General features: G+C 37.3%; 1 protein-coding gene and 1 long non-coding RNA gene across 6 annotated transcripts in view; one reads left to right on the top strand and one right to left on the bottom strand.

Moving 5' to 3' along the window:
• The window catches only part of LOC136842659 (uncharacterized), a 542,312-nt gene that overhangs the window by 271,503 nt on the left and 260,809 nt on the right, over positions 1 to 10,000 (bottom strand). The window lies entirely within an intron of this gene.
• The window catches only part of LOC136842658 (dipeptidase 1-like), an 88,415-nt gene that overhangs the window by 72,303 nt on the left and 6,112 nt on the right, over positions 1 to 10,000 (top strand). Inside the window, exons 6-8 of the mRNA XM_067110287.1 lie at positions 545 to 608; positions 2,185 to 2,361; positions 2,975 to 3,059. Of these exons, the coding sequence (XP_066966388.1) occupies positions 545 to 608; positions 2,185 to 2,361; positions 2,975 to 3,059 (326 nt within the window). The remainder of the gene's footprint in view (positions 1 to 544; positions 609 to 2,184; positions 2,362 to 2,974; positions 3,060 to 10,000) is intronic.

Raw genomic sequence — 10,000 nt, 5'->3', positions numbered from 1 at the left:
ATTACCATTCCATTTTCTGCTTAGTGGATTTGAAGTTCTCATCTTTCAGTGGGCGCCCGCCCCCCAACCCCACCCCCCCAAAAATGGTAGATAAAAACTCCTTTACGAGTGGGAAAGCATAATTGTTACGTATTTCCTGATCGTGAAAATCCTAAGTTAATCTTCTGCTCAACAGATTGAAAGTAAATATTTTCGCTTTTTTTTTATTGTGAATCAGTCTGGAATGAAAACATTGAATAATTCATTCATGCAAGGTGCATCTCTACTATATGCAATAAAAATCATTTACAGTCTGTTATTACATTTTCAACAATGTACGATTTTTCATACAATCATAAAAATGTTTACTGAACAGTGGGTGGTTCATCCATGCAATGATCTTATCAAAACATAAAATGACTGAATCCATTTCATTTGACAGATCATATACCAATACAAAATTAAAATATCTAACTTTTATTTATGCCATTTAATCGACTGTTTTGTTGAGTGATTGTTGACGTCGATAATTCATACTGACACAAAATATTTTTTTATTCTGCAGGGCAGAATGCTCCGAACGATTATCCCAGCCTCCGAATGCTCGTGGTCTGACTCCTTATGGTAAGGTAAGAGAATAAATATTTCTGCGTACAGTTACGTGACAGGAATGAAAATATGATTTTCCCTTTGGTACGAAAAATAAGTATCACGTAACTGCATGAAAAATGAGTGTTCAAAGGTAAAGAAGAAATATTACATTTGTAATATTCAAGCTATATAAGAATGAGAACACTAGCAATTTCAAGGATATGATACATTGTGCAAGATATCAATGCCACGCAATGACATGATTAAAACGGGTGAAGGAAAATGAATACCAGTAAGAAACGGAAATTAAATGTTAATCAAGAGAACGTAAAATGATAAGCATACTGCACTAAAATATGACAAAATCCTCTTACAACATGATCAAGGTTTTCTCCTCTTCTGTACAAATGTAGAAGTAATCAAACAATGCATCTAAAAGTACGTTATCAGGTCTAAACAGATGTAATTAAATGTGGCAATCTGGATAAAAGGAAATACTTGGCATGAAATTGCTTATAATCAATATGAGAGGCAGCTGGATTGATTTAGGGACATATTGGAAAGAAGGATGGTCAACCATAATGGAAAAACCGTAAATATTGTTCAACTCTCGTGGGTCGCACCCGAAGGGAAAAGGGTTAGGAGGCTTCAATTTCATCACAAAATAATCGCTCAAAAGACCTCCTAACGTCTAGATGGTGAGGATGGGTATACTCCACTTGTAGTTAAATTAATGTAATTGTGACATACGTATGTAAGTATGAAGTGTATTTCATTGTCCTTCCGAACAAGATGGTTGGAGCTGCCACTCATAATCAAGGTTGCAGTGAAGAGCTTACACGAAAAAAAACTAAGAAGCCATTGTGGCTAAACTCACAATAGCACAGACACACACACACACCCACAATACGCACACACGTACACACACACCCCCACACACAGAAAAACATATCAATATACAAGTGTATATATGTGTGTGTTTGTTTGTGTGTGTATGCGTGTAAGAGAGAGAGAGAGAGAGAGAGAGAGAGAGAGAGAGAGAGAGAGAGAGAGAGAGAGAGAGAGAGAGAGAGAGAGATTTAATATTTATTTGACCATAGACGGTTTCCAGTTATTAAGCACTAATGCCAATGTGATTGGCATTGTTACTCAAACTTACGTGATTAACTTAGTTAACCTAATAATGTGAGCCATTATGCTTATGTTCACAAACAGCGGGAAGTTTGGGTTTTCTAAAGGAATCTGTGACGATAATAATTTACATGAATAAAATACATAATGTGGCGTTTAAATCTTGGTATTGCATAGACGCAGATATTCAACCTAAATAACATTTCCTATTTTATTTCAATCCTAGTGCTCTTTGGAATACCTAAAAAAATGACTAATTTATGTGAATTTCTATTCGTTATAAAGACCATTAATATACCAGCCCAAAACAGCAACAGGCCAAAAAAAAAAAAAAAAAAAAAAAAAATCGCGCATGACTGAACGTAAGAAAAAAACTGACAAGAACAATGGCTATGACCGCTATTCAAGTAGGTAGCACATGGACTCTTAAACCTTTTGCGCTGTCCCCCTGATTCATGGCGACACACTTTTTATTCCCTCCAGGAGATGATCTTGGAGATGAATCGCCTCGGGATGATGATCGACGTGTCCCATTCATCTGCAAGGACAGCCAGGGACGTCCTGAAAACATCCAGGGCTCCTATTATCTTCTCCCATTCGGCGGCCCGCTCGTTATGCCATATTGAGAGAAACGTCCCGGATGACATCCTTAGCTCACTAGTGAGTCATTGTTGGAACACTCTTGTTACGGTGTTCACTTTTGGAGATTAATATATTATCACATTACTATATTTGCAACAGCTATGTATGTTGTAATGGTTGCTGATAGATTAACATTATTATTGTTTCAATCTTTCTACAACGATTATAAAATCTTTATTTCTTTTTCTATAATCATTTAAACAAATATTGTGATTGGTCATGGTTCTAATGTAGATCGCCCGTAGCAAGGAAATTGTGTATTAGTTATGTTTATTTCTTTTTTCTATTGTATTCATTTAGGATACTGACGACTTAATGTAAATAGACTAGATAATTTTTATTACATCAGTTACAATAATATTTATATTACACATATATATAATATATATATATATATATATATATATATATATATATATATATATATATATATATATATATATATATATATATATATATATATATATATATATATATATATATAAGCGTGAGGAGTGTGTACGTGTGTTCACGAGTACCTCCTCATGAACAGAGGATATGCTCTCGATCAGCAAGCCATTCCCACTAGTCTTATATTTATCTCCTATAAAAACAGACAATGACCTCTTGAGTATCCTTCGTTTCTATACAGGCAGCGAACGAGGGGATCGTCATGGTCAGTTTCTATAACGACTTCCTGACGTGTGGAGAATCGGCTACTATACAGGACGTTATTTGTAAGTCAAATTCGTTATCTGTAAGTCAAATTTCTTTATTTGCAAATCAAACTTCGTTATTTGTAAGTCAAATTTCGTTATTTGTTAGTCAAACTTTTTTATTTGCAAATCAAACTTCGTTATTTGTAAGTCAAACTTCATTATTTGTAAGTCAAACTTCTTCATTTGTAAATCAAACTTCGTTATTTGTAAGTCAAACTTCGTTATCTGTAAGTCAAATTTCGTTATTTGTAAGTCAAAGTTCGTTACTTGTAAGTCAAACTTCGTTATTTGTAAGCCAAACTTCGTTACTTGTAAGTCAGACTTCGTTATTTGTAAGTCAAACTTCGTTACTTGGAAGTCAAACTTCGTTATTTGTAAGTCAAGTTGTGCTTATAGAGATGACTGTCATATTGCAGCCTCCCTGATCTGTTTTATTTTCTTGTCGAATGACTTCTTCCATTTCCTTATCGTAAATATGGAATGGATACATTGTCATTGCAGCTGGTTATCTTTCTCTTATATTCAACTCTATCCATTAAGAGCAAGAACAGTTCTGTTGTCTTAACATGATAGTGTATCTTTCGTTTTACTTTTTTTCTGTCCAGATATATATATGTATATATATATATATATATATATATATATATATATATATATATATATATATATATATATATATATATATATATATATATATATATATATATAATATATATATATATATATATATATATATATATATAGAAATCATCAACACACAATCACGTGTGGAACAGAAATAAATTTCTGACTCACGTCGGGATCGAACCCAGGTCTCTCAAGTGGAAAGCAAGGGCGTTACCCACTGGGCCATACAAGTCTAAAAGTTTGGAACCTGAGAGCAACTGCACCCAAGGAATTACCTGGGCAAGCTAACTGCTTGCATACCAGCGAGTTTCCCCAACTTCCCGACTCAGCAATGACCCAATAGACAACATTTCATTCGAATTATCCCTTCTGAGTGAATAAGATAGAAATCATCAACACACAATCACGTGTGGAACAGAAATAAATTTCTGACTCACGTCGGGATCGAACCCAGGTCTCTCAAGTGGAAAGCAAGGGCGTTACCCACTGGGCCATACAAGTCTAAAAGAAGTTGGAACCTGAGAGCAACTGCACCCAAGGAATTACCTGGGCAAGCTAACTGCTTGCATACCAGCGAGTTTTCCCCAACTTCCCGACTCAGCAATGACCCAATAGACAACATTTCATTCGAATTATCCCTTCTGAGTGAATAAGATAGAAATCATCAACACACAATCACGTGTGGAACAGAAATAAATTTCTGACTCACGTCGGGATCGAACCCAGGTCTCTCAAGTGGAAAGCAAGGGCGTTACCCACTGGGCCATACAAGTCTAAAAGAAGTTGGAACCTGAGAGCAACTGCACCCAAGGAATTACCTGGGCAAGCTAACTGCTTGCATACCAGCGAGTTTTCCCCAACTTCCCGACTCAGCAATGACCCAATAGACAACATTTCATTCGAATTATCCCTTCTGGGTGAATAAGATAGAAATCATCAACACACAATCACGTGTGGAACAGAAATAAATTTCTGACTCACGTCGGGATCGAACCCAGGTCTCTCAAGTGGAAAGCAAGGGCGTTACCCACTGGGCCATACAAGTCTAAAAGAAGTTGGAACCTGAGAGCAACTGCACCAAGGAATTACCTGGGCAAGCTAACTGCTTGCATACCAGCGAGTTTTCCCCAACTTCCCGACTCAGCAATGACCCAATAGACAACATTTCATTCGAATTATCCCTTCTGAGTGAATAAGATAGAAATCATCAACACACAATCACGTGTGGAACAGAAATAAATTTCTGACTCACGTCGGGATCGAACCCAGGTCTCTCAAGTGGAAAGCAAGGGCGTTACCCACTGGGCCATACAAGTCTAAAAGAAGTTGGAACCTGAGAGCAACTGCACCAAGGAATTACCTGGGCAAGCTAACTGCTTGCATACCAGCGAGTTTTCCCCAACTTCCCGACTCAGCAATGACCCAATAGACAACATTTCATTCGAATTATCCCTTCTGAGTGAATAAGATAGAAATCATCAACACACAATCACGTGTGGAACAGAAATAAATTTCTGACTCACGTCGGGATCGAACCCAGGTCTCTCAAGTGGAAAGCAAGGGCGTTACCCACTGGGCCATACAAGTCTAAAAGAAGTTGGAACCTGAGAGCAACTGCACCCAAGGAATTACCTGGGCAAGCTAACTGCTTGCATACCAGCAGTTTTCCCCAACTTCCCGACTCAGCAATGACCCAATAGACAACATTTCATTCGAATTATCCCTTCTGAGTGAATAAGATAGAAATCATCAACACACAATCATGTGTGGAACAGAAATAAATTTCTGACTCACGTCGGGATCGAACCCAGGTCTCTCAAGTGGAAAGCAAGGGCGTTACCCACTGGGCCATACAAGTCTAAAAGAAGTTGGAACCTGAGAGCAACTGCACCCAAAAGGAATTACCTGGGCAAGCTAACTGCTTGCATACCAGCGATTTTCCCCAACTTCCCGACTCAGCAATGACCCAATAGACAACATTTCATTCGAATTATCCCTTCTGGAGTGAATAAGATAGAAATCATCAACACACAATCACGTGTGGAACAGAAATAAATTTCTGACTCACGTCGGGATCGAACCCAGGTCTCTCAAGTGGAAAGCAAGGGGCGTTACCCACTGGGCCATACAAGTCTAAAAGTTGGAACCTGAGAGCAACTGCAACTGCAAGGAATTACCTGGGCAAGCTAACTGCTTGCATACCAGCGATTTTCCCCAACTTCCCGACTCAGCAATGACCCAATAGACAACATTTCATTCGAATTATCCCTTCTGAGTGAATAAGATGAAATCATCAACACACAATCACGTGTGGAACAGAAATAAATTTCTGACTCGTCAGGATCGAACCCAGGTCTCTCAAGTGGAAAGCATTGGCGTTACCCACTGGGCCATACAAGTCTAAAAGAAGTTGGAACCTGAGCAACTGCACCCAGGAATTACCTGGGCAAGCTAACTGCTTGCATACCAGCAGTTTTCCCCAACTTCCCCGACTCAGCAATGACCCAATAGACAACATTTCATTCGAATTATCCCTTCTGAGTGAATAAGATAGAAATCATCAACACACAATCACGTGTGGAACAGAAATAAATTTCTGACTCACGTCGGGATCGAACAGGTCTCTCAAGTGGAAAGCAAGGGCGTTACCCACTGGGCCATACAAGTCTAAAAAAGTTGGAACCTGAGAACAACTGCACCCAAGGAATTACCTGGGCAAGCTAACTGCTTGCATACCAGTGAGTTTTCCCCAACTTCCCGACTCAGCAATGACCAATAGACAACATTTCATTCGAATTATCCTTCTGAGTGAATAAGATAGAAATCATCAACACACAATCACGTGTGGAACAGAAATAAATTTCTGACTCACGTCGGGATCGAACCAGGTCTCTCAAGTGGAAAGCAGGGCGTTACCCACTGGGCCATACAAGTCTAAAAAAAGTTGGAACCTGAGCAACTGCACCCAAAGGAATTACCTGGGCAAGCTAACTGCTTGCATACCAGCAAGTTTTCCCAACTTCCCGACTCAGCAATGACCCAATAGACAACATTTCATTCGAATTATCCCTTCTGAGTGAATAAGATAGAAATCATCAACACACAATCACGTGTGGAACAGAAATAAATTTCTGACTCACGTCGGGATCGAACAGGTCTCTCAGAGTGGAAAGCAAGGGCGTTACCCACTGGGCCATACAAGTCTAAAGAAGTTGGAACCTGAGAGCAACTGCACCCAAGGAATTACCTGGGCAAGCTAACTGCTTGCATACCAGCAGTTTTCCCCAACTTCCCGACTCAGCAATGACCCAATAGACAACATTTCATTCAATTATCCCTTCTGAGTGAATAAGATGAAATCATCAACACACAATCACGTGTGGAACGAAATAAATTTCTGACTCACGTCGGGGATCGAACCCAGGTCTCTCAAGTGGAAAGAAAGGGCGTTACCCACTGGGCCAACAAGTCTAAAGGTATGCAAGCAGTTAGCTTGCCCAGGTAATTCCTTGGGTGCAGTTGCTCTCAGGTTCCAACTTCTTTTAGACTTGTATGGCCCAGTGGGTAACGCCCTGCTCACTTGAGAGACCTGGGTTCGATCGACGTGAGTCAGAAATTTATTTCTGTTCCACGTGATTGTGTGTTGATGATTTCTATCTTATTCACTCAGAAGGATAATTCGAATGAAATGTTGTCTATTGGGTCATTGCTGAGTCGGGGAAGTTGGGGAAAAACTTCTGGTATGCAAGCAGTTAGCTTGCCCAGGTAATTCCTTGGTGCAGTTGCTCTCAGGTTCCAACTTCTTTTAGACTTGTATGGCCCCAGTGGTAACGCCCTTGCTTTCACTTGAGAGACCTGGGTTCGATCCCGACGTGAGTCAGAAATTTATTTCGTTCCACACGTGATTGTGTGTTGATGATTTCTATCTTTTATTCACTCAAGAAGGGATAATTCGAATGAAATGTTGTCTATTGGGTCATTGCTGAGTCGGGTAGTTGGGGAAAAACTCATGGTATGCAAGCAGTTAGCTTGCCCAGGTAATTCCGCAGCTTGCTCTCAGGTTCCAACTCTTTAGACTTGTATGGCCCAGCGGGTAACGCCCTTGCTTTCCACTTGAGACCTGGGTTCGATCCTGACGTGAGTCAGAAATTTATTTCTGTTCCACACGTGATTGTGTGTTGATGATTTCTATCTTATTCACTCAGAAGGGATAATTGAATGAAATGTTGTCTATTGGGTCATTGCTGAGTCGGGAAGTTGGGGAAAACTTCCTGGTATGCAAGCAGTTAGCTTGCCCAGGTAATTCCTTGGGTGCAGTTGCTCTCAGGTTCCAACTTTTTAGACTTGTATGGCCCAGTGGGTAACGCCCTTGCTTTCCACTTGAGAGACCTGGGTCGATCCCGACGAGTCAGAAATTTATTTCGTTCCACACGTGATTGTGTGTTGATGATTTCATCTTATTCACTCAGAAGGGATAATTCGAATGAAATGTTGTCTATTGGGCCATTACGAGTCGAAGTTGTGAAAACTGCTGGTATGCAAGCAGTTAGCTTGCCCAGGTAATTCCTTTTGCAGTTGCTCTCAGGTTCCAACTTCTTTTAGACTTGTATGGCCCAGTAGGTAACGCCCTTGCTTTCCACTTTGAGAGACCTGGGTTCGATCCCCACGTGAGTCAGAAATTTATTTCGTTCCACGTGATTGTGTGTTGATGATTTCTATCTTATTCACTCAGAAGGGATAATTCGGAATGAAATGTTGTCTATTGGGTCATTGCTGAGTCGGGAAGTTGGGGAAAATCACTGGTATGCAAGCAGTTAGCTTGCCCAGGTAATTCCTTGGGTGCAGTTGCTCTCAGGTTCCAACTTCTTTAGACTTGTATGGCCCAGTGGGTAATGCCTTGCTTTCCACTTCTGAGACCTGCCTGATCCTGACGTGAGTCAGAAATTTATATATATATATATATATATATATATATATATATATATATATATATATATATATATATATATATATATATATATATATATATATATATATATATATATATATAATATATATATATATATATATATATATAAATATATATATGTTTGTATATATATATATATATATATATATATATATATATATATATATATATATATATATATATATATATATATATATATATATATATATATACAGTATATACCGTATACACACACAAATATAGCCGATATATATAGATTCGAAAATGTGATTTTTTTAACACTGGGAACTAAAATCACAACTTTCAAGAGGGTTTTGCTCCCACATTCAACTTTTTTTCGTGATTTTATTAATACCGAAAACTCTTGCCTTTAAAATATTTAGTAGAACATTCATAAAACGTTTAAAAACACTGCTCATTGTAAATGTGAAATCAAAAGGAAAACAGAATATATTGATTTCGTCGTCATTCACCTAAGATATCATTAACATATCCTTCAGTTAGATGTGATTAAAATATAAGACATACTTTGCTGAACGCAATTGAGATACAGAATCGCAATAAAAAATATGGATAACTGGAGCCATGTGGATTCTCTATTAGCTGTGTTCAGCAAATGTATTAAGAATAAAATTAATAAATGAGTGACAAAACATAAAAAAAAAAAAAACTGTCTGCAGTAGCTCAGACTTTGGCGCCGAGAATTATGTAACATGTCTGTAAAGTTATTCCTTCAAGCTAGACTTGGTTGTAGTCATAAAGTTGTCGTATCTAAAGAATACAAAGTCTTCGCAAGGATCAGTGTTCGACCCAAAAGGCAGAAAAGAGGCATTTACACATGATTTATGATTATGCTTTTCTTTTCTATAAACGAAAAAAAAAAAAAAAATTACATTCTTCGCCGAATACGTTCTTGTATGAAAGATTCCTCACGAACAACGTAACGGCAGTAGGACTTCTATTTGGATGTCTGTTTTTTCCGGGAAAAACGAAGAGTTCTGGTTTTGAATTCCGCTGAAAAGAAAATATTTAATGAAGGGGATGTTCATGTATTCAGCTAGGGCTTCTGTTTGTGTGTTATATATATATATATATATATATATATATATATATATATATATATATATATGTATATACATATATATATATATATATATATATATATATATATATATATATATATATATATATATATATATATATATATATATATATATATATATATATATATATATATATATATATATATATATATATATACTCACTCACATATACATATATATATATATATATATATATATATATATATATATATATATATATATATACACATATATATGTGTGTATATATATATATATATAT

The sequence above is a fragment of the Macrobrachium rosenbergii genome, chromosome 10 (genome assembly GCF_040412425.1).
Source record: "Macrobrachium rosenbergii isolate ZJJX-2024 chromosome 10, ASM4041242v1, whole genome shotgun sequence".
NCBI lineage: Eukaryota > Metazoa > Arthropoda > Malacostraca > Decapoda > Palaemonidae > Macrobrachium > Macrobrachium rosenbergii.
This window is presented reverse-complemented; position numbering and strand designations above follow the sequence as displayed.